The sequence below is a fragment of the Sinocyclocheilus rhinocerous genome, unplaced genomic scaffold, assembly GCF_001515625.1.
Source record: "Sinocyclocheilus rhinocerous isolate Xijiao unplaced genomic scaffold, SAMN03320098_v1.1 scaffold1635, whole genome shotgun sequence".
NCBI lineage: Eukaryota > Metazoa > Chordata > Actinopteri > Cypriniformes > Cyprinidae > Sinocyclocheilus > Sinocyclocheilus rhinocerous.
The window spans coordinates 652,810-678,990 of record NW_015627629.1 but is presented as its reverse complement, the minus strand read 5'-3'; the positions used below and the strand labels follow the sequence as shown (position 1 = coordinate 678,990).

Genomic DNA, 26,181 nt, shown 5'->3' with positions numbered 1-26,181 from the left:
TGAAAATGTCTTCTAAAATTAGCATTTTTATCAGGCTCCTATGTTTATGTTCATTTATTTCACTTTAATGACATAGAAAAGGACCTATACATTGCCATTAAAGTGACATTTCTGGACATAAACATAGGAGCCTGATAAAAATGTTAATTTTAGAAGACATTTTCAGATGGCACTTAGAGGCTTTTGCATCTGAACTCTTCATATAAATCAGAATGAAAACATAAATATGTCTTTTTCAAAGTTATTTAAGGTATTTCAAGACTTTTGTGACCTTGAATTAAAGATGTTTGAAAAGTTTAATACAGGGGTGTCAAACTCAATTCCTGGAGGGCCGGAGCCCTGCAGAGTTTAGATTCAACCCTAATTAAACACAGCTGATCCAACTAATCAAGTCCTTTAGGCTTATTTGAAAACTATGTGATATGTGTGTTGGAGCAGGGTTGGAACAAAACTCTGCAGGGCTCCGGCCCTCTAGGAATTGAGTTTGACACCCCTGGTTTAATATCATCCCCCGGCACCCTGACTATGTGATTGTATCTGAATGGTTTACCCGTGGTTTAAGCTGATCATGTGTGAGATGAGGCCTGCAGTGAGTATCCAGGCTCCTGTGTTCCACAGCGTCCCCCAGCCCAGACGGCCATTCAGCCAACACACGGCCCAGCTCAGACCCAGACCAGCCAGAACACACACCCCAGCATCAGCCTGCAGCCAGAAGCGCTCCACCTACATACACACGTGATATATTCACTGAAGTCAATTTTAAATATCTTACATCATATAAGAAACATATTGTTAGAATTGTATTACTCACCACTCCCAACAGAAGAGGATTCTCGATGTTCAGGTTTGCTCTCCAGGCAAAGAACACAGAGTAGATGCTCACCATGGTCACAATCAACCAGACAAAAACACAGCGCAGTCTGGGGGTCACATATATGCCATTAATTTAAAAAGTTGCCATTAGTTAAAAATATTGCCTTTGAATACATTGAAACTACATTTGAAATACAATATGATGTTATTATCTAGTTAATATCTAGTAATGAACATTTCAAATGCAATATGGTTAGCTAATTTGTTGCTTTTTGCTCTGCCGATAATGTTTTATGCAAATGTAATTTCTATGTAACAGTATAATAGTACATAATATCAGCAATATTTCAAGCTTTAAGCTTTCAACACCACCTCTCCTCATCAGATTTAGTAGTGCAAATTTATTTTTATTTTTTTATTATTTTATTTTGAAAGAAATTAAAACCTTTATTGTACATTTGCTTTTTTTTTAAGAATGAAAACTTTAAAATTAGCATTAAATTGATCATAAGTGACAGTAAAGACATTTATAAATGTTTATAAAATGATTCAAAATTATTACAAAATTGCAAAAAAGTTATAAAAATGTATAAAAAATAAAATGCTAAAAAATATATATTTCAAATTCTGTTCTTTTTTTTTAACATTGATAATGATAAAAAAAAAGCTATTTTAAACTTTTTGCTGTATTTTTGATCACCAGCCTTGGTTAGAAGAGACTTAAAAAATCGTGCCAACCCCAAACTTTTGAATGGTAGTCTAAATAAAGTTGAAGTGTTCAACATCTGTGCCACTAGCAGCACCAAATGAAATTGCAAAATGGAAATGAATGTAAATGGCAAAAATGATTATTCCAAACAGGTTTCAGACAAACCAGTAGTTGAGCCAGAAGTTGACATATTTGATAGCTCAAAAAAAAAAAAAAAAAACGGAGTGACGCAACCAGTGTTTACATTTACAGCAGCCTCTTCACATTAAACTGTGATGGAAGAAAACCTACACACTTTAAACTCCTTCAAACTTTTAAATTGTGTGGTTTTCCTTCACTTCAGTGGATCTCATCCAGCTATGTCTTACCTGTTCCATAAAGACAGTAAAATGCCTAGAAGCATCAGCGCTAGTACTGGGATAGACAGATCATTCACACAGTGATTCCACTGAGCCCTGAGACACAAGAGACACACTTATCAATACATCCACTATGTGTTGTGAACAGAGACTCAAACTAAAAGTGCTGCGAGTGTCTGAATGTTGTTGTTTTTTTTACATTAAGTGCCTGTCTTGTGATAGCCTTCCCTTCTATCTGTCTCCCAAACCCAGTCAATGGCCAATTTCCCTGCTGAAAGAGATAGTGCCCTGCCTGTGCCTTAATACCCATCTCTCTCTGACAGCTTATTTAAGTGTTGTGTGAAAGCGAGTGTGTGAGAGAAGGAGTGTTTGAGCTCCTTATAGCAGGTTTATGCTGTGACATGCTTCTTGTGTTCCCTTCTCTGGCTCTCACCTGTCCATCACACTATGTGGCAGCTGTGGGGGGTGATGGGAAACAGCTGATTGGTACTAGCGGGACATAAAATAAGCTCTCTCTCTGGGGGCACCCAAACGTTTGATGAGGGTGGGCTGAGGAGACGACCCGAGTCTCGCATGATGTGTTACACTAGTGTCATCAAAGACGCTGAGAACGTCACTGATCATTTCTAAGCCAATATAACACAACAGATTTGTTATTCCTATCAGGTTCAGCTTTGCAGTTTTGGAGGGAAGGCGGATCTACAGTACAAGAACTAACTACGAAAAGGGTATTAACAGAGTCATTAGTCTTCATTAAAGCTGCCACTTAATATAAGTGGAAAAACACTTAGACAAAAATAAGACAAATAAAAACATTTGCAACTTCTTTTACAATCCATGCACTTACAGTGTACTTACTCAAAAAAGGACTGGTAATATAAGGTAACTACACTGGTTAGGAACAGGGTATGTACAGGCTTAGTGCCTAGTTATTACCCAGTTATTGCAATGACCTGCAGAACATGACTGTAAAACAAAGTGCTAGAGAATACGGTGTGCAGCAGTCTTGCACAAAATAATAATTTTCACATAAAATTGTATTAAATCACAATTATTTATTCCAGTTACAATATCAAGGGACATAACCAACAATTCTGATTTTTTTTCACAATTGTGCAACCCTAATAGATAGAATGGCAACAACTGTATCACTGTAGTATTTGCATAGTGAATTGCAACTGTTTTTATTTGTTGCATTTATTTTAAACTGAACTGTGTTTTTGTTTTTTTTTGGTCACTACATAATTCTCACACACATACTTCCTTCTGGAAATTAAAATTTGGATTCATAAATGAAAGCAATTATATCATTGCAGTATTTGCATGCTAAATTGCAACTGCTTTTATTTTGTTGTTTTAAATTATTTTTATACTGAACTGAGCTTTTGGTCATTAAATAATTCCTACTTTTCCTTCTGGAAATTACAATCTGGATTCATTCATCAAATCATAAACAAATGGAAAGTTAATATGTTTTGAAATGTTCTTATACTCACCGTAACATTTTTAGGAGGTTCAAGTTTTCATCTGTTTTTGCCTAAAGCCAAAGAAATACATAAGCGGTGCATTAGTTTCAGAAAATCCTAGTACATACATTTAATTTTTGAAACCTTTTTTTTTTTTTTATTATAAAACACTAATGAATCTGTTGGTACCAGGCTGAAGGTGCCGTATTCAGCTCGCAGCAGGTGTGTGAGGAGGCCGTGGAGAGATGTCTGGTCTCCCCAGCTCCATCGAGCTCTGTTGAGGTAGGAGGAAATGGGCAGGTAGATGTAGGGCACAAAGCCAGCCAGGAAACACGTCCCCAAAGACACCAGACCAAAGAAGGACAAACCCTGCAGGCAATGCATGTAATGTCACATGTAATTGATAGATCCTTCCATTGCCAAGTATTCAAATTTACATACCAAAACATAATTATAAAACAACAATATTGACATAATACTTGGACAAAACCACAATAATCTGGGAACTATTTCCTCTACTGCTTTTCACTGCTTTCAATTGTAAGTACCAGTACGAAAAGACCTTCAAAAATCACCGGGTTATGAATACTAATCTCTGTAATGCTGTATATTTATTACATGATGTGGAGTTCATAATCACTGAATATGCTCTTGGAAAGGTATTTAACCTCCAGTATTAATAACATTTACAAGACTGCAAAATGTTGACAAATTGACAAAACTGAGGGACAGCCGAGTGATTATCAATACAGTGTTTCCCACAGACTTACACTCTATATGTGGGGAAATATATATGTATAATGTAAATATAAAACAGCAGAAGGGCTTATTGAAAGTGCAAATTCATTCTCTGCCAGCAGGAGGCACTTTTGGAGCGGCAGAAATTGCGGTTTCCGCGGTAACGGCTGTAATCAAAGCGCTGCGCTCATAAACACTGCTTTATCAGGCATTATAGAAAAGATTAAATGAAAATGACATCAAAACTTTTCTGAAGACAATCGGTTCCCTTCAAAAAAAGATACATTTATATTAAAAACACCCGTCCCGCGTTTTGATTTTGAAACGTGCAGTGCTCATGTTTATTCAACGAAGTCAAAGCATTTTGGAAAATCTATTTGTGGCGGACAGTGTTGATATATACAAATAAATCAATGTATGGGAAACCCTGCAATACTTACATTAAGAGTGTTAAGGTGCAGGAGGGCCCAGGGAATTATGATGACAACATACAAGACCAGTGTGTGCTGATTACACAGGCTCAGCCCACAGAAGAGGGCCCCCCATAGAGCAAACTGAGAAAAGCCAAAAATATTACAAACAAGAGGTATCTGTTTCAAACCAACAATGATTTTGCATCCATAAATATCAAATGGTTTGGACTATAGTACCTTCTTCTTATGATGAACACTCTCTGCACAGTGGAAACAGGCTGAGAGGGAGAAAAGGATGCCCACAAACAAGTTGTTAAGAGAAAAGACTTCAGCTACAACCGACCACCGCCATACCAGCTTGGACACCGCAAAAACTCCTCCTGCCAGGACGGCCCCTGGACCAGGCCCCACCACCCTGAGCACAGAGGAGACAACAGTGATGGACTATAAATACAGTTTTTCCAATGTTTTCTGACATGACATAAAGTCTAGTGTGTGCTGCAACATAATCTGGTATGTAAAAGAAAATCTATATATGAAGCAGCAAATCAACAATTGAAATCATTTGAAATATTCTGATTGAAAATCTATTCAATTAGTAGACACATGCTATTGTAATCATTCAAAAATGCTTGAAAATAATAAATCAAGAATTAACAGTGGCGGTGTTATGTTGTGAGATCTGGCATCATGAGTTCAGTTAATAATGACGAATACATCCACACCAATATGTGTCAGTACAGAGTCCAAACCGCTGGTACTATTTGGACGATTAGGGACCAGATAAACGTAAATATAAAGCTCTTAATATAAAGTTAGGTATACAAGTATGTCCAACTTCAACCGTGTTCATACAGTACACTCACGTAAAGCGATTATATAATATATAGCATATCTCAACTGCTTGATTGCTTGTATCGTCACAAAATATAAACTATATTATTGCCCAGCTCTAATCTGCTAAAAGCGACTGAAAGGCATGAAGATATTGTAAACATTAACGTTGTGATTTTCTGTAACTGTACTGATTTGAAACAATGTGTGAAACAATTGTGAAAAGCGCTAAATAAATTAATTTGACTTGACAAACAAGTACTGAGTAGTAATAATTATCAACATTACTTACTATAAGTTTAGGATAGGCTTAGGTTTAGGGTTAGTTGCTTGTAATTATGAATAATTTACTGTTATTACTATAGTAAGTACAAGTAACGTGTAACAAGGGCACTGTAAAATAATGTTTTATCTGTTTTTTTTGTTTTTGTTTATAAAAACAATATCAACATAAATACAGTGCCCCTAAATTGCTTATATGTAGACATTTCACCACATAAAGCATGCTAGAAAAAAACGCAATTGCATACTTCAAATGGTAAACATAGGCTCACAAATCTTATCTGGATGTAAAACAAATCCTGGTTACCTATTAACTCATGAATTCTTAATTGGGGGGGAAATCTCTGCATGTACATATTCACCTGCAATGGATATATAATTTGAGACTTGACTTTGACTTATGACAAAAGACTTGAGACTTGACTTGGACTCCAGCTGGGAAGAATAAGATAGGACACATGGCCGGGGCGAGGTAAAAGGAAACGCTGGACAAAAGGATGAACGAGTGAGGTCAGCTTTGTCTGTTGGAGACCAGAGAAGACAGAAATGAAGGAAAGCAAGGAGAATAAAAAAAAGTTGGGAAGAAGCAAAAGAGAGAGAACTGCAGAGAAAAAAAAACTCAGCCCGGTCTCCAGCACACTGGCTTGGAAAAATTTTAGCGGGCTTGGCAATTAAAGGGGGGTGGTAGAGGGGGAAAGCGAGGCAGTATGGCCCTCTCCTCATTGTGCCGAGTGGCTTAGAGTCCTCATCAGCCTATCAGCTAAGTGACAGGCGGAGAGCTGCTCTATTCAGCGGCACAGATACACGCCGCGGGCCAAGCGGCTGCCAGCTCCCTCCTGACCCCGCAATCCCTCGCCGCTGACAGCTTCAAGCTCCATGGCAAATTAGGCGCTCTCACATTACAATCGCACAAGACAGATTCCATTAACGGTATCTGAAATTGAGTAGAGAGCAGGGCCCTCGCCTTATCAGACCTGACTCATAAGCAGCGGCGGCGGCGGCACCGAAGCTCGCGCGCTTAATCACGAGCCATGATACCATTTAGACGTTTCCAGCGCGCCTCTGCCTGCCGCTGTGATAGTCGGCCACAAAAGAGGCTGATGAGACTTAGGGGAAGGGGAACAATGGAGCTTTCGCAGGGAAAGCAAAGTAAGTCAGGAAAAAGCGGAGCGGAGAGAAGGATACAGATGGAAGAATGGTCTGTGAGGAACTCGCGCTTGCTGGCTACTTCTCTTTTCTCTTCTCCTGCTTTTTTTTGCACACTACTTGCCTTTCCTCTCTTTTCTTTTCCTGTCTTGTTTGAGACGAGGCCGCGCGTGCGCGCGCAGTCGGACTAATAGCTTGTCAAAAGCAGGCGGGGGGGATTCTTGGTGATATCGGCTTCTCTCTAGTCCTCTTTACTACTCGAGGATGGGGCTGTGGAAGATGAGGCTCGGTGAAGGTGCGGACCCCCCGCACCCGCAATTCTGCTCCCGCTGCATGCCAATTAACTCCCAGCACACATCGGCGGTTGGGGGGCCACGGCTGGGTTAGAGCAGGGGTACTATTCGGTGGTAGTGGTCCGCGGTGCAAAATATCACATCCTCCCCCTGTCATCACTTCAGTGGGGCGGCCTGACAGTCGCTCGCTGTCCTCCTCCTGTCTTTATTCCTCTGAGGGGGCTTGACACGGAAATCTTTAGGAGTGTCTGTCTGCTTGAAGGCAGGCATGTGACACGTCCTTCATTTCAGAACATGTAGGACCACCTGGGTCTCCTTCGCTCTCTCTCTCTTCAGTGATAAGGTGAGAGAGTGACACTTGCGTGCAGCATCAGAGATTTGTCTGCTGTGCAGGATGCTGCTGTGTTAGTGTCTCTGTAGTACTTCAGTTCAGAACAAAGAGGTGACTCCAAAATAAACACTGCACCTGGGCAAACATGCTTGACTACAGCACTGCATAGAAAATTTAAAATGTGTATCTAACTTCTTTCTTTTATATAAATAAAAAGCAGAGCTGTTAATTTAGTACAGTTAACATTTAACCCTATGACCAACATGTAAATTCTCTAATAGGGCTGCACGATAAATCGCATGCGATATTTAACGCGCATCTTGTCAGAAAGCCGGTTCTGTAATCAGCGGTAAATCTCCATCACGTGCGTGCTTTCACATTTTCAGCATTAACTACACAGAGCCGTTTTTCACTGACGAGCTGCGCAAAAAATGGCGCGAATATGAACGTGGTTTTGCGCAGCTCGTCAGTGAACAACGGCTCTGTGTAGTTAATGCTGCTCAATGTGAAAGTACGCACGTGATGGAGATTTACCGCTGATTACAGAACAGCTTTACTGACAAGATGCACATTAAATATCGCATGTGATTTATCGTGCAGCCCTATTCTCTAATAAGAAATTTTCTGTAACACTTTATTTTAGTGTGCATGTTATACATGCATTACAACAGAAATAACAGTATATTATGTATAATTACAAGAAACTAGCCTTAAACATAATCCTATAGTAAATACATGTTGTTAATTAATATTATTTTTATGTTATAACACCTTGAAATAAAGTGTGACTGAATTTAGGCAATTGAATTTACTAGCTGTGTCAAAAATGTCTTTAAAATATCTTCATTGACAATTGATATATTGATATATGCAATTAACTGTGATACATTTGATTCATTCATCAGAAAATTATTTCAACAAAATTTCACAAAAGTATTAAAATAGTTTTATTGTTATGCTATTATGCTTTTGTTCAAGCCACCAGACAACATCGTCAACTTTCTTTTTTTTAAATAATTGTGTATAACAGTTGGAATTCTGGTTAAAATCTAAATGTGGTGAAAAAACATTCTATGATTCTGCAGCGAAATCTCCACCAATCAGAGGATGGAGACAAATCGCACCAAAATAACGCCTACACATTCCTATGAAGCACTGGAATGATTCAATCAAATCAGCTTCCTACACTCTCAAAAATTTGTATTGCAATAAATTAAAAATATAATGTTTCTATATATACAATCAACATATTTAAATCAATAGTTTTATATTTCTCTACCATTTTTAATTTGATTATGTCATTCACAATGCTTCATGGGACTGTAGTTCTTTCCCTCAGTAAAGTAAGTACAAAGTCTTGAACCTTTGTTTTTTGTTTTTTTGTGTCCGATTTTCAAACACGTTTGTGCTTCAAATCAAAGTTGTAATGTAATGATGTGATTCATCTCATAGCTGATTAGGTTGACTCATGGTTTATACCTATTTAACTTTTTTTTAAATCTCTATGGGAAAAAATAGGCCTGCAGTCTGAATCTAAACAACAATGGAATCAGATATTGTTTTTTTGTTTTTTTTTAACTGTATATTACTTACTATTCCAGGTTACAAATGTACAGAACGGTCTTCCATCTTTTCTATCATACAAACTCATGCCATTGGTTGAGTCAAGGTTGCTTAAACTTTTTGACAGTGCCACAGAGCCTGAGTGTTTACCCTTTTTGGTGAAAAATTCTGGACTTTTAGTTTGTATCAAATGTCATTTAATTTATGTGACAGAAGTCCCAAATGACAATTAAGAAACATAAACCTTAAGTATGGCCCAGCTGAGCTACGCTTATCTAGGCGGCCTTATGTTTATGATAATGTGAGGTCTTATTATCATTGAGAAATGCAGTGAGAATACTGCGCATAGTGTGTGAATCTTTCTACATGGTATTTATAGTATAAGGTATAATATTTGTTAGCAGTTGTTGATGGTGCAATTATGGAGTGACTATAAATTGAATTTTAGTGGAAGCTGTGCAAAGTATTACTGTCTTACAATCTCCGGTAGACTTACTGTGTGCATGTATTGTACCTATAGACGGTTGAGACGTCCCTCGCCACAGGACAGTGCATGTTAACAACTAATAACTCCAATCCACCTCAAACAATACAGCCAATGGCACAACAATTTCACCCAATTCCATCTTAATCCCCCACTGACACACATTATGTGGACATAATAGACAAAAAGAAACTGTGCATATCATTCAGCAGATATGCATTTTATTTTCTACTAGTTATTATTTTAATCAAGTCATTAATCAACTGTAGTATTATGTGGCCCTATGGAATGCATGCATTCTGGAAAAGGCTGATGCTCTCCTTGCATGACTCCCATTAAAAATCGCCTGTGGAGACAGTTTGGGAAATGTAATATTATAGCAATATTGACTTCTGCTGCAACAGTCACAATCTTAGGCCTCCAGGCAAGGGGAAATTAAAGTGATGGCATTGCACAGTGAAATGGCCCCATTTCCCCCATTCTGAATGGAGTAATGAGGGTTGAGACGTCTTCATTAAACATCTGTTAAGGAAATATTACTGCACGTCTTTAAATGGTGCCATTGGTCATGCTGAGTTGAAGAATATGAGGCCTGTAATGCATGGAGATGTTTAAAGGAATCTTGCAGATTAAATACATCTTAAGCTGTATCGAAAGCATCTTAGTTTATAGAAAAACATGTTTGTGATAATGCAAATGTAATGGAGGTCTTTGGTGTGATTACACTATTTGGTTTAACACAAATAATGTTTAAATATTGTGGCAATAATTTCCAAACAGTGTAATAATCTAGAATATGATTGTGCAGAATAAGGCATTAATATATGCCATATAAGTACTAATAAACAGCCGATATGCTAGTAATATGAAGCATTTTTCTTCGTTTTGATATCAGGAGCTGCTGCCAATAGGGTTTAACCCTCTACCGCATAAAGCATCTTAGTTTATAGAAAAACATGTTTGTGATAATGCAAATGTAATGGAGGTCTTTGGTGTGATTACACTATTTGGTTTAACAAATAATGTTTAAATATTGTGGCAATAATTTCCAAACAGTGTAATAATCTAGAATATGATTGTGCAGAATAAGGCATTAATATATGCCATATAAGTACTAATAAACAGCCGATATGCTAGTAATATGAAGCATTTGTCTTCGTTTTGATATCAGGAGCTGCTGCCAATAGGGTTTAAGTTGCATTTAATGTAGAATATTCTTTTTTTTTTCAAGATACAAAGGTTCTTGGCATGAAAAACAAAGGGTGGGTGTCATAGCTAAAGAGAAGATATATTTACCAAAAACGAATGGCTGCAAACCAGAGCGGTTTAGAGATTAGACTGGCTAATAAAGCATATGCTTAAGCTGCCAGGAGCTGTTTTTTCTGGGTCGGTGATTTACCTGACAACAGAGGTATGCGGGAGGGGGCAGCCAAGGGACGTGGGAAACGACAGCGTTTTTTCTTAGTCTTAAACAGAAACAAATACACCGACAAACAGATTGAGCTTCAGTTCTGAAATCCACATTGTAGAAGTATCAACACTTGAATAGAACATTTTAGAAACAGTTCACTCAAAAATGAAAATTCTGTTATTATTTACTCTATTCTATTATTATTTACCCTCATGTCGTTACAAACCTGTATGACTTTCTTCTATGGAACTTATCCACACAATGGAAGTCAATGATCACCAAAACCATTTGGTAACCAAAAATCTTCAAAATATAATTTGTGTGTTCTGCAAAATAAAGTCATACAGGTTTGGAACGACATGAGGGTGAGTAAATGATAACAGAATTTTCATTTTTTGGTTGAACTGTCCCTTTAAATGCTCATATTTGCTTAGGCTATCACATTCTAACATGGGTACTGCTCTCACGAAGCAACCGTCTTGTTAATAAACACAGCTCACTGTAGAGAGCCACGGGGTGACTAAGAGTGAGTGAAGGGTCCATTAAAGAAAGCGCAGTTATGACCATATGGTAAAGTGCCTTATATGGGACCTACAATAATGTACAGTATTTGAAAAATAATGTGTTTTTTGAACATTAAAGCATGTCAACATATTCTGTTACACCAAATACACAAAATAATGATCTTTAAAATAGCATCATATGACCCCTTTAAGTCAAAATCTATGATAGTCTATGCTATTCTTGTAGGCTAACTTGTAAGCATGTAAACTAAGCAAACTAAAATAATCAACAACTGTTGGTCATAATTTTTGTTTTTTAGGGTTCACAAAGACATCTTTAATGCTAAGAACCAAAAGATTATGATTATTATTGATGCCAGCTATCCTCAAAGGCTTACCCAGATGCAGAGTAGAAACATAAAGGCAAATAGTTTGGCACTCAAACCATGATGTTAAAAAAAATCCGTAATTGACAAATCAAAGGAAAATGAAGTGCTACGTCTGGGAAGCAAGACACATTGTATAACAATCTGTCTACCTAATTTAACTTGGAACATCAAAGAGTTTTCACAATGAGAATGTCTAATGGACAGCTTTATAGTGAATTCTCTCAATTTAACAAAGTGTTTTAGAATATGTATCATCTATTTATTAGTCAATGACATTTTTTATAAAAGTGTCAAGAGAAACATCTTTTAAAAATCTAGTTTAAGACACATGTGCCAAGTTCTTTAAAATGTACAGTACTCTTGTTCACATGTTGGGTTCATATGGTTTTGAAATATTCATATTTAATGACTTTAAAATCGTAATGCCATGTAACAGTCAAGTAAAATGTAATAGCATATTTTACTTATATTTGGAATACATGGTGTCCTTAAATGATTCTCAGTGGTTATAACTATAATAATGGTAAAAAAATAAATGTATTTATTTTTTTCAAATTTAAAAGAAAAATCTTCAAAATATAATTTGTGTGTTCTGCAAAATAAAGTCATACAGGTTTGGAACGACATGAGGGTGAGTAAATGATAACAGAATTTTCATTTTTTGGTTGAACTGTCCCTTTAAATGCTCATATTTGCTTAGGCTATCACATTCTAACATGGGTACTGCTCTCACGAAGCAACCGTCTTGTTAATAAACACAGCTCACTGTAGAGAGCCACGGGGTGACTAAGAGTGAGTGAAGGGTCCATTAAAGAAAGCGCAGTTATGACCATATGGTAAAGTGCCTTATATGGGCACAAAAGCACCGGGACAGGTGGGCACCGGAGCCCGGTCAGCTGTGATATGAGCTGGTGCATGCAGAACTGGACCCGTCTGCTCTTGGCTGGTGTGCACCCTCACAGGTGCGGTGGAGCCAGGACTGAGGAGGATGGGTGGAGTCACCTTCACCGACCCCACGGCCACTTCTATTACGTAATCGACTTACAGAAAATGCTAAGTAATCATTGTGTTAAGCGGTCAAAATGTGTTCTTACTAGGCAGTATTTTACGACATACTGTACGAAATGAGTGGTGGGAATTTTTAAGGACCACATCACTTTGCAGTTTCTGAGCGGTCTTGTTACATGGATGCCAGGGTATTCTGGATGGTTGCTATAGGTGGAGTCAAGTAAAATGTAATAGCATATTTTACTTATATTTGGAATACATGGTGTCCTTAAATGATTCTCAGTGGTTATAACTATAATAATGGTAAAAAAATAAATGTATTTATTTTTTTCAAATTTAAAAGTACTTTTTTATCATAAATAACTATTTAATAAATATAATAAATATAATTTTAGGGGAGTCACACCACATGACATTTTACTACTTGAACTAACCTTCCCTTGTCATAAAAATGTTAAGATACTGATATTTTGAGAGACTTGTTAACCTTGACATAGAATCATGAGTGTCTGCATGTGTCCTGTCTATGATATAATTTCCGATTTTATTTTCTGCAATAAAAATCTATTGGATAAAATATATTTCTTTTGTAAGAAATAATAATTAAATATTTGTCAAACTACTAAAGGTTTTACTTAGAGAGACAGTTTACCCAAAAACGAAAGTTCATTTACTCACCCTCAATTTACTCCAAACCTGTATGAGTTTCTTTCTTCTCACTGTTACTGGTAACCATTGACTTCCATAGTATTTTATTTTCATATAATGGAAGTCAATGGCTACCAGCAACTGTTTGGTTACCAACATTTTTCAAAACAAAAAATGAAAAATGAAAAATATTAATTTTGGGGTAAACTATCCCTTTCATTGAAGCATTTTTCTTCATTTTGATATCAGGACATTTTTATTTTTATGCACCACAAAAATTAATTCATTAAAAAACAAAAATAATAATAAAAAGTCTTCATAGAAGAAATGTATGTATTCCAGTCATTGTACATATGCAAAATTGTCATGTCATTCACCCACTTACTGCACAAAAAAGACAACATGTAATATGTCTAACAAGCAAGGCATTCAAATGCACTGAAATTCCTCAAAGATGGCAGAGAATGTATAGGGCAGAAAATGGCCAGTCTCAGAGTGGTGTTGGGTGCCAGGGTAGCAGCCTGGGGACAGGCCTGTCCGGTAGTGTTCCTACCGGGAGTGGCACGCCACCTCAGCATTACCACTGGGCACGGGCGAAGCACCTAAGGACCCCAATGCCAACCCAGAAGGGAGTCCCAGACTGTGCCGGAAGCTCTGAAACCCCTAAAACACTCCCTCCTCCCAGTCCTGGCATCTCAAGCCTGCCAGCTACTGCTCAGAGCCCAACAGACATGCATGAGGCCAAACCCCAGCCTAAGCCTGGACAGATAACCATCAAAACCTATTACGCTTATGTTTTCAATTGAAAACATAGATTATATACTGAAACTTAAGAGCTAAGAGGGTTTGTGTGTGTGTGCATATGCAACAAAATCCTCAATGCCATCAGCCACAGGAGGAGTCGATGGGTTGCGGGGGCCAAAGGAAATGACTTCTTTGGTTGCTGTAATCCAAAATTGGATCTAAATCCTTTGAGGCTTAAGAGCAGAGGTTGCATTGGACATGTAACTGCAGCCAAATCTCTGGTCAGTTTGGCTCACATACTCAGCTGAGTGAGGGCATGCGTTTGCAAAAGTCACGTGTAAAAATTAAAATACATGCAGCAGCTACTGCCTGTTAGATCACTTTTCTGCAGACTGAACTCCAAGTCTAGGATGGCAGTTAATGTCAGGACATTTTACTCTAATAAGGGATCACAAAATAAGGGAGTTCTTTTTTCATATTTCTTCTATATTAAAATTTCTATTGATCTTAACAGTTGTGTAGAAGTGAGTAGTACTATAACATAGAAAATATATATAGTAGTATATATATGTATATAGTATTATTAAACATACTCCTGTGTGTGTGTGTGTGTGTCTGTGAATATATAATATTTATATAATATAAAATAATATTTCATATTCTAATTTAAATAAATACTGTTATTTTGGACTTTTGAAAAAAATATATAATTTCGACAAAAATTAAGCATATTCTTTATTAGAAAATATCAGCATATAAGAATGATTTCTGAAGGATCATATGACACTGAAGTCTTGAGCAATGGCTGCTGAAAATTCACCTGTGCCATCACAGGAATAAATGAAATATATTAAAACATTTATTTTACATTATAACAATATTTCACCCTATTACTATTAAAATGAATTACTATTTTTACTGTATTTTTGCTCAAATAAATGCAGCCTTGATGACCATTGATACTTTAAAAACATTTAAACATCTTACTGATCCCAAACTTGAGTGTGTGCGAGTGTGTGTGTGTGTGTGTGTGTGTGTGTACATATATATATTTATAAATACATATTTATATACACACATATATACATATTACATGAGAATTGAAAAAAAAATAAGCCTGGAATGCTTTATAATTTGCAATGCACATTATAAGCTAAATGTATCATGGTTTTAAAGCAAACCCCTCTGAAACTACTGAAAACCTTGAGCATCACGCGTTCTTTGAAAATGTGTAGTAGAATATGAAAAAAAGTATATAATCTATGTTTTAAAACTTTGGTCTAATAGTCTGAGAGTGGCCTACCTGCAGACAGTGAAGCAGAGGGCTCCACTAGCCCCAGCCCCAAAGACAGCACACAGGACATTGATGCTGTGTGCCGGAGAGCTGAGAGGCAGCAGCGAGAGCATCAGAGAGGACAACATGGTGAAGAGCGGATATCCTGGAGGATGGGCCACCTGGGGGAAAACACAGCTGTAAACTCACTCGCAGAACATTCTGATAACAGCAACAAAATCTAGTAATCCCCCCTCCCACCACCCATCAGCATACAGTTCATCTTTCAAAGGCAGACCTTACTTTTGCGGGTTAAAGCATCACACTGTCCTCCCCCTCCCGCAAAGCCTGATCCTCCTGTCTCCTTGCCTTCCCAGCAATTAGGCACCAAGTCCCCTTAGGAGCGATAAGGACTAGAGCTATTAAAGGCTGTCTCACTCCTACTGGCCTGATAACACACACAGGCACAGCAGGCTGAGAAACGCTGCACACTAGAGCGAAGAGCAAGGAAACGTCTCCGAGAAGAGGTTGTTTGAGGGATGGATTGGAAACTCGGTGGACAAGTGGATGTCTAAAATTTAGTGTGAGTTCAAGATCAAAGTAGGAGAGACGGTCCCAGTCAACTGATCCCTCTAAACAATTTCATAAAGCTGAAGTCCATGTCAGTCAGGTTTGGTGAACTATGATAAGTCAGTGTTAGGAAGTAACTAACCAAAAGTAACTTAAAACTCTCTTAAATATATATATTATTGACTAATAAAAAAGTAAACCCAGGAGGAACTAGATCTATCGTTTAGTTCAGGGGTTTGCAGATTAAGGTCTGTGGCCCCCTTAGGGGTTCTGGGAGGTCTACAAAAACTTTAGCATAGAGGGGGAAAAAAATTTATATCTTGCAATTTGGACATTTTTCTCACAATTCAGAGTATATTTCTCACAATCCTGACTCTATGTCTTGAAATTCTGACTATTTTTCTCAGAATTACGAGTTTACATTTCACAAATTTGAAATATTAGAGTTTATATATCTTTTAAGGGGTGCCTAGTGTGTAATAATATCAGGTAATAATAAATAAGTAAATCAATAAATCAAAATGAGCAGGGCAGTGGGCCAAATCAGCCACCAGGGTTCTCCTAAAATGGGACTAAGCAGTGACCTTGAAATTTAGGAAATTGTAGGTTGTTCTCTAATTTTGATCTCCACTGTATTTTCTTTCCTACATTTATTATGAATAGGAAATTGAATGTACAAAAACATTTTGTGGACAAACTGCATTTTGTAATTTCGCCCACAAAATATGCATCCCTTAGAAGAGATATAAACTGAAACTTAAGAGGAAAAAAAGTCAGATTTGCAAGATGTAAACTCAGAATTTCTGAGAAAAAAGTCTGAATTGCAAGATGTAAACCTGAAATTGCAAGGCATAAACTCGAAATTATCACAGTCTGAGAAAAAAGTTGAGAATTGCGAGTTGTTAATGAACAATTGGCAAGATATAAACTTGAAATTGCAGGAAAGAAAGTAAATTTTAGAAGGGACTGTTATATTTGGGGGTCCTTAAAGTTAAGAGATGAGGCAGAGAAGAACAGAGAGGCTTGGAAGGGGGGAACAGACACAGAACAAAAAAAAAGAGAGACAGTATGGCAAGCAGATGGCAGGGGCACAAAGGGCACGCTTGGAAGTGCCAGCAAGGTGCGTGTGACTGCGCAAATGACGTGTGACGTGTGTGTCTGAAATGCCTGCACTGGTGCCATGCAAGGCTGACAGCGTGGAAAGGCACGCAGAGGCGTCGCTGGGTCTGGAAGCATGTGTGGCACGGCAAAAAAGGCGGAACGCGTGGTAGGGGGCAGTCCTGCGACGAGAAGTTTAAAGGAGAAAAGATCCATGGCTCAAGGGAGCAGGAAGGGAGGGCCGGCGGCCTGGAGAGAGCCCTCCGACCCTGGGGAGAGCCGCAGACAGGCAGGCCACACGGACAGAGGGAGGGATTACTGGCATAGTGACACTGCCACAGCCTCCCTAAAAGGATCGCGGCGGCGTAATAAACTTTATTAAATAATAAAACTTATTATAACTGTTAACCCGATTTAGTTCATTCTTTGCAGCTTACACACGCGCACACACACATGCACAAAAAGGAGAGGGGTTGAGTATAATAAGCCTTATACCGTACATAAGGCGAAGCTTACAAAAGCCATCGCCTAACCATTCAGTCTAATTGGATTTGAAGAACAGGGTTGCAAATTATAGCATTCTCTAGTCCTAACTTAGTCAAAAAAGAAGTGCATAGAAAAGAGGAGAGGATAAAAAAAAAACCTGTGGCCTGAAAAGTAAATTAATCATCTTTCTTCTCCCCCCATACTTAATTAAAATCCCTTAATGCTTACAAGAGTTAATGAGTGGATTGATTAAACAATGCAGCTAATGCTTACCCCCAGCTCACACGCAGCAGTGATCAGCTCTCCTGTGGTAGAAAAACAGAGAGGGAAATTAATGTAAACCCAATAATTATTATTAAGAGACAAGTCCGCTCCTGAAAGTTTTCCCAAATCAAATACTTGCACTGGGTTTTGCATTAATTTGCTCGGATCAAAACCTGCAAAATCTTCCCAGTGTGACATTTCCTAAGCGACACGCTCATTCTCTTCCATCGCACACAGCTCCCCTGATCCCCGAGCAGACAGACGCACACATACACAGGCAAATCTATTCACTCTTCCCATACTCTAGGTGCATGCGCAGAGCCCCATCCGTCGCTGTATACCGTACATGGGCATAAACGCCTGCGAGTCCCTCTATGCCGAGCCACATGCATACAAAAATTATCCCTCTGTAATGCAGTGACTATGATCTTTTTAAGAACCTTAGTGTTTCCTCTCATGAAATTATTCACACATATCTAGGCCTGTAAACCATAACCACTTTATAAATCATTAATTCAGGGTTCCCACACTTTTTGACCAATCGATTTCCATTACTTTTTCAGGCGTTCATGATTACTGGACAGAGTTTGTTCAGTGTATTTCCATTTGTATGTAACATGAATTAATAGTTTTGCATATTATACTTATTAAATGTCTCAATTAAGACCCTTTACAGACAGACTGATGTTATCACGTTGGTTTCTGTGTAAAGTTTACTCCACACTCAAGCAAGCTGATTAAATATGGCCAGATACCGTCTCAGCTGGTTACGCTTAAGGATCCAGAATTTACGGCGACCCAACAAAACTAAAACTGGGCATAAACGCCTGCGAGTCCCTCTATGCCGAGCCACATGCATACAAAAATTATCCCTCTGTAATGCAGTGACTATGATCTTTTTAAGAGCCTTAGTGTTTCCTCTCATGAAATTATTCACACATATCTAGGCCTGTAAACCATAACCACTTTATAAATCATTAATTCAGGGTTCCCACACTTTTTGACCAATCGATTTCCATTACTTTTTCAGGCGTTCATGATTACTGGACAGAGTTTGTTCAGTGTATTTCCATTTGTATGTAACATGAATTAATAGTTTTGCATATTATACTTATTAAATGTCTCAATTAAGACCCTTTACAGACAGACTGATGTTATCACGTTGGTTTCTGTGTAAAGTTTACTCCACACTCAAGCAAGCTGATTAAATATGGCCAGATACCGTCTCAACTGGTTACGCTTAAGGATCCAGAATTTACGGCGACCCAACAAAACTAAAACTGAATATCTATAGATGTAAACAATGAAATATGTTAATTAATTAATTAATGGTAATGTATTATCAAATTAGACAACTGTCTAATTTGTACATGGCTTCAACAAAGTCACAGATGTGTTGGTGCCAAAACACCAAAATAGAGTTTAACTGGATGTTGATTTTTTGGTTTATGACCCACCAAATTGAGAATTAAATTTTTAAAGCCATTTGAAATTTATATATATTTTAAATATATAATTAAATAATTAATTATATTTGGATACATTTATTTAAATGTACACTACAATTTAAAAGTTTGGTGTGTCAGTAAGAATTTTTTAAATAAATTAATACTTTTATTCAGCAACAATGCATTAAATTGATCAAAGTGACAGTAAAGACATTTATAAAGTTACAAAATATTTATATTTCAAATAAATATTGTTCTTTTGAACTTTCCATTAATCTAATTAATTAATTAATTAATTAATTAATTAATAAACAAATGTGAAAACCAGAAATCTGAAATCCACAAAGATAACAAGCAGCAGAAATGCAACTGTTTTCAACATTTAAAATAATAAGAAATGTTTATTAAGCACCAAATCAGCATATTAGAATTATTTCTGACACTGACTGGAGTAATGATGCTGAAGATTCAGCTTTACCATCACAGGAATAAATTGCATTTTAAAATAGATTAAAATAGAAAATAATGATTTTAAATTGTAATGATATTTCACAATATTACTGCATTTTTGAGCAAGTAAATTCAGCCTTGGTGAGCATAAGAGACATCTTTAAAAAAAATTATAATAATAATCCTACCATCTTTAAACTTTAAATGGTAGTGTATATCCACCATGACTTCAAATTGTATTCCTTTTCCATGCCTAGAAATATTTTTCCATGACTGTGGTAATCCAGCTCACTACAGTATCAATACAGAGGATATACATGAAAATTAGTGAGTTTATGAGGTAGGAAAAAATGCTTTAAGGGTGGTAAAAATGCAGGACTCTACAAAATCTAGAAATCTACAAACAAAAACAATTGTATTTAAACTGCAGTTCAGAGATTAATGGGCAAAAAGTCATTTTGCCTACTAATCCCAAATGTTTTTGCCCTGTTGTATAAATCTAAGCAATGCTGCCTGATGCAATACTTGCCTAAACATTGTAAAATCCTATAAGCTGTGCTCCCTGATGCAATATGAAATGTTCAGTGCATCACAACATTTTGAAATTGTTAGCTGGCACTTCTGCATATCACTAGCGGTCGTCTGTTTTCGTTGTCATGTTGGAAGTCCTTTATCTGTAGGTGCAGACCCCTCACACTTCAGCAGCTGAATTTTCTCTGCTTTCACACTCTCATTTAGAATAGAAATATATACACACGCGGTGAGGCCAGGTCTACCGCATTTCAAAGCATGTGAATCTCCCTGTAATCAAAATTTCTCATGTTATACATCACAATTTCATTCATACACTGCAGTGCTGTCTCTAGACCCCAATACTGAGCCCAGTCCCAAAGAGGGAGGGCTAAATGGAGAAAGAGGTACAAACGCAGTTGAGCGCAGGACAGCAAAGTGTCTCAGTGATAGCACACCATCGGGCACCCACCTTTTTCCCCCTATAATCCCCACCATTTCCACACTCGCATTCCTAGACAACAGTGGTCCCGCGGGGAGCCCGCTCAGCCTCTCCGGGGCGCAGCACACCTAAAGGGATTAGGACTGCGAGACGGAGACCTGGAGAATTTCTGCCGAGCATTCAGCTGCCGCTATCACGCCAGCATCCTGCAATGTCCCTAAGCGTGCCGCTTAAGGGGTTGGCTGATTTTTTATTTTCTCTCTGTAAGCCCCAAACAGCTTCTTGCAGCCCCCCATCCCCCTAAAAGCCTCCAACAGCCACCCTGCCCGTGCACATAGAAGAAATGTATATTTGTTTCCCCATTATTGAATATGGTTGTTTATGTGCAAAGGTGTTCCATTGTGCACGAATGCGTCTATGGGTCAATAAGAGTACACAATAAAGAAAAGCAAAAATCTTATAAAAATCTAGTTTAAAACACATGTGCCAAGTTCTTACAAATGTACTTTGTTGGTTTCATGTGGTTATTAAAATGTTTTATACCTTTAAAACTAATAATAATCTAATAAGTCATGCGGTGGAACTATCAAGTAAAAAGTAGTGATATTTTCCTTACAGCTTGAATACACGTGATGTAAGTATACACACATTAAAGGCACAATGTGTAATTTTTTGCCACTAGAGGGCGCGTATTCAAAACAAACAAAGAAACAAAGGCGTAGTTTGATGACGCCGTGACTGAGTGTGGAATCATGGGAGTTGTCGTCTTCATCCCCACAGCCGAAGCAATCCGACAGGACTCGGGCAGAAATCATGTTCATGGATGAGCTAATGTATTAAAGATTTATTAACGACAATCAGCTTGTAACACTCCAAAGAGAAAGGAAAACTTGAAATCGCATCATATGACCCCTTTAAAGATTTATTAACGTCGTAGTATGAAGCAGGGTGAGGCAGAAAGCTCTAAACCGGAAATCGAGGGGTTATGACGTCATTGGCAGGCGACACTAAGGTCCGTGTCACTAGTTAAAATCTGGATTTAAACATTCTTCGAAACATTTGGGATAATGCAAGTACACAAGTCAGCAAAATATATAAAACTGTTATTGTGGTTTTTGGATATTTTAATAAAAAAATCTTACATATTGTGCCTTTAATCATTATTTTTAAACAATATTATATGTTTATAATTTTTTAAGGGAAAAAAATATTTTTAATAAATATAATAAATAACTTATTTTTAGGGAGCCACAGCACATTTTACAAACCCGAACCTGAAATTTACACAAACATGAGGGTCTGCAGGCATACTTGTTATTCTATCATTTACCGTTTTATGTTTTGTTCTACATGTTTCTGCATTTTGATTGCAGCACATGATTGTGTTGGTCATACCACATGACTTCGGGACAAAAGGTTATTCACATATTAATTCAGTTAAGCATTTATAATAGAAATAATAGTAAAATATGAACCTTCTTATCAAAAAATTGCACATTTAGCATTTTCTTCATTATTATAGCCTATTAGGACAGTTGTGTCCCCTTTATTTTCTTTTACTTAATTTTGCCAAAAATAAAAAAAACAGTAGAAGTGCTATGCCTGCAAGAGTAACTTTACTTTTGTGTTAATAGCATTGCTCATAACCAATCAAAAGCATTAAATAACTGTTCCTTCTGGAAATCAAATAGGAGGATAAAAGGACTAACATAACGGGAAAAAAATGAAATCTTAGTATAACATAATCACAAACTGGCTAAATGGTAAAAAGCTGCCTAAACAAATTCAATTCTTTCATAAATCTCACATGAATACAGACCGCTGCATGTTTTGACCAATTCTGCAGTGCAAGAATATCATCATGTACAGTATTTCTCTCTCACTCTCTCCTGATTAATGCTCTGAGGTCATTCCAGAGGGATTAGTTTTTCTGTTCTCTTGACAGCTTTGAGAGGGACAGACACACTTTTAGTCTGACCCAGCAGTAAATAACCTTCCCATTTGTTCACACAGACCATTATAAGCAATGTCTGCAGTGGATAATTCCAAAATATGGCAAAAAAAATGGCATCTGTAAAGACATGATGGCTTTTCTCAAAAACGACTTTTCTGGGCCATTTTTGCTAGACAAGAAAATGCCCAATATTTACTGTACAACAAAATTTTAGCTTATGCTATGCTTCTTTAAAATAAACATCACTTGGTCTAATATTTTGTTACATAATGTTGTGATATTCATATATTTTAATTTTTAGGTGTGACTTCCAAATCATTTTTGTGTTCCATTGGCTGTTGGATTTAGGCAGGTGTTTAGAAAGATGAATAATAATCTCAATAGGTCTCATGCAGTTCATGTTTGCAGAAGCTTCACGTCATGTATGTGATATTACAATGTGCTGTTCTGTGATAGGCTGCATGTGATATAAACACAAACACATGTGACTGACTGCAGTCCTACCTGAGTCTCCACCGGGCACAGCGCGCGGAGCAGAGGCAGCATACACCGCTAAAACACACGCGGCTGTCGCTCCCGTCAGCGTCCACGACAGCTTGTCCGACGACATTGCAGCCGTCTTCTAAATTTTGAAGTTAGTGTTAGTTATTTGAAATTGTATGCATGTTACACGTTTGTTCGACGTGTCTCGAGACCCATTCGTTTCGCGCGTCTAGTCTACAAACGGCGCGTACTCAGAATATACCGGTCAATTCATGTTTATTCTCGGACCCGCACCAATAAACGGAAGCTGTATTACCGAAGTAAGGTTTTAAAATAACAACGTTATCGTTTAAGTTACCCGCTATCCTTGTGCCAGCAATTGTATGGACTGCATTGCAATGTTGCTCTTAACAGCGGCGTTTGCGCCAATATCAACGTTATAAATATCGCGCCAGTAGCGTTTTAGTCTTCGCAGTAGAACAATCGACACAACATCTCACTGGCTGCATTTAGGCTACATCTGCACGGTTGATCTCTCGACTTTTTTCGCCTGGACTCGAGGATGATCAAATGGTCTTTTTGGGATAGTGCTGGATTTCACTTCCTGGTTGGGCGGGGTTTGTTGTAGCGCTTGTAAAAAATTACCATAGTAACCGTAGTTTCCTGCAAAGTTACTGCAGTTCTTTTGTATACCTGCAAAATCATAATAAATAACTATAGGATCTCCATTAAACACTGTATAAGCTTTCAAATACCTCTTCATTTTGTTTAATCTCTTCTCTCTTTCTGAGGACAATGTTTGACTAATGTAGAAACTGTAGTAACTATATACTATGCTTATCATGTTTTGTTTCTTTCTTTTTTTTTCATCCTAACCATATTTCTTGCTGTTCTAGAGGTAGGACAGTTTTTTAGGCTTTAATCCCACCATAATCTAGTGATGTGTAAACTCAGTGCCTACTATTATGATTAATTATTGCTTTACTATAAACATAGCCTTTCAGAAAGTGTTACTTTAACTGTTACTATTACTAACATCAAAATAAAAAGAAAAATGAATATTCTAAAAACGTCACAAATATTCTTTTATTATAGTTGAATAATAACAGTAACTGCAGCTGGCAACTTGTGTAACTTGAAAAGTATCTTCGCCTAAAAAAACCAACAGAAAAACATTGGAAAAAACTTAAAATAAATAAAACTTGAAATTAGACTAGGACCATAAACTTCAATCCATTATTTTAATTTATTTCAAATTAAATATGTCATCTGCCCTGCTCTTTTAATTACCTTTAATTATCATTTTTTGTTTATTTTCCTAAGTGTGTGTGTGTGTGTGTGTGTGTGTCTGTGTGTGACACATTCAATCAGGCTAAAATTATTTGTTTTATCATTTTTACAATTAGCGTAATGAGTAGCAGTAAAATTCCTTCTGGTGGCAGAAGATGCGAGATGTGGATGTAGTACGAGACCCTTCAGTGCCTGACGAGTGGAAAGGTTACCCTCATAAAAAACGTCATGCCAGACTGATCATTAATCCTCCACTATCTAAAGTGAGTCTGATCCTTGACTAAATTAAGAGCTCTGAGAGGCAGAGATGTGTCAGCACCTCCGAGTTCATAATCCTCCACGCTCCCCCCCTACTACGGTCCCTACTGTCTAATCACTGATTCAACCACCTCCCTGACACACATACACACACACACACACACACTGTCTGCCCTGCTCTAACACACATACACAAGCCTGTTTCTTTAAAGCAAAATATATAAATATCTCTTTAGAAACATTTTAAATTGCTTCTAGGACAATATGTGTAATGAAAGTGAAATCATAATATAGAAATGTTCCTAAATAATACATACCCCGTCATCTTAAACCAATATACAACAGCAGACTTTAACTAATGTATATAGTTTTCTCTCTAAGCCACAAAGAGTGAAATAACATGCACATAATTCAATTTACATTAAATTTTTTTGCAATATGGCTCCAAATAAAAGGGAGGAACGTTGATGCCAGTTACATAAGCAGTAAAAAAGATACCAGCCGTTTGCGGTGCTAGACATATGCCTTCAAATTTAAATATTAAGGATAAAAACTAAGAGTCGGTTAGAGTGCAGTATTCATACAATTCAAATGCAAAGGATGTGAGAATTATTCATTTGGGTTGAAATGTTAAAGGAGAAGGCTTAGTTTGTTTGTTTTTCTTTGACAGGTTAATCTGGGTCATTCTTGGTGCGTCTTAATTCTGCATCAAGGCAAATCTGCAGTTCTGAAAGTTCAGGGGTTTGTTTTACCATTTATGTGCAAGTATGAATAATTAAGGATAAAGATACGAAGAATACCCCAAAAATAATAAACTACAAAAAATTAATTTATAATAATATATATTATCTATGATCTATGAATAAGATAAGCATTTATTATGAATATAAAAAATGATCTTGATTGTGTGTGTGTGTGATTTTATATCTATATAAAAAATTAATTTGTTGACCTTAAAAACGCAAGTATTTACTCTATACTTTTTTTTTAGGGAGATGCCTGCTGACTACAGCCAGTGCAGAGAAGAGAGCAGAAAACCACAGTATTTTAAGAGCAAAGCCATCATGGTAACACTTCACATATTGACGTCTGCACATAAATTCAATCACTCAGTGCATCAGTGAAAACTGGATTAGGTTTTCCTAAATCGCAGATAAATCCGCCACTCATTGCAATATGGTTCAGCTCCAGCCTGTTGCTTACTATCTGCTTACTTACTGTACACTGACAGTCTGTTTTAATCTAAACCCAAGAGCCTAGCAAACAAGTGGATTTTCAATAAAGCCCTTTAAAAATCTGTAGAGAAAAATCCCATGATCCTCTGTGTTAGCTACACAAATATGCACAGCAATGAAAGGATTCGGTCTGAGACAGATTAATTGCAGTGGTAAATGCAATGCGTCTCTCATGTAGTGTGTACTATGTATTACTGCACGCTATTTTATTAATATACAGCTCTATCAGACGAGCTTTTTACAATCTCTGAGACAAGCATGTAGTGATATTGGGATCTTGGTTTCT

At 37.2% G+C, this 26,181-nt stretch overlaps 1 protein-coding gene and 1 long non-coding RNA gene across 4 annotated transcripts in view; one reads left to right on the top strand and one right to left on the bottom strand.

Moving 5' to 3' along the window:
- Positions 1 to 23,707, bottom strand: part of tmem260 (transmembrane protein 260) — a 73,056-nt gene extending 49,349 nt beyond the window's left edge. For all 3 annotated transcript variants that reach the window (XR_001638845.1, XR_001638844.1, XM_016543421.1), the window contains exons 1-10: positions 23,134 to 23,707; positions 17,835 to 17,866; positions 15,438 to 15,589; positions 4,736 to 4,913; positions 4,526 to 4,639; positions 3,537 to 3,716; positions 3,378 to 3,418; positions 1,891 to 1,977; positions 812 to 920; positions 551 to 723 (exon numbers count right to left, since the gene is read on the bottom strand). Coding sequence is in view for 1 of the 3 variants with exons in the window: in XM_016543421.1 (XP_016398907.1) it covers positions 551 to 723; positions 812 to 920; positions 1,891 to 1,977; positions 3,378 to 3,418; positions 3,537 to 3,716; positions 4,526 to 4,639; positions 4,736 to 4,913; positions 15,438 to 15,589; positions 17,835 to 17,866; positions 23,134 to 23,239 (1,172 nt within the window). In the remaining 2 variants the exon portion in view is untranslated. The remainder of the gene's footprint in view (positions 1 to 550; positions 724 to 811; positions 921 to 1,890; positions 1,978 to 3,377; positions 3,419 to 3,536; positions 3,717 to 4,525; positions 4,640 to 4,735; positions 4,914 to 15,437; positions 15,590 to 17,834; positions 17,867 to 23,133) is intronic.
- LOC107732194 (uncharacterized) lies at positions 23,201 to 25,941 on the top strand. Its single transcript, XR_001638848.1, has 3 exons — positions 23,201 to 23,263; positions 24,519 to 24,665; positions 25,652 to 25,941. It is a non-coding gene; the product is annotated as an uncharacterized LOC107732194 (long non-coding RNA).
- Positions 25,942 to 26,181: the final 240 nt, after the last annotated feature.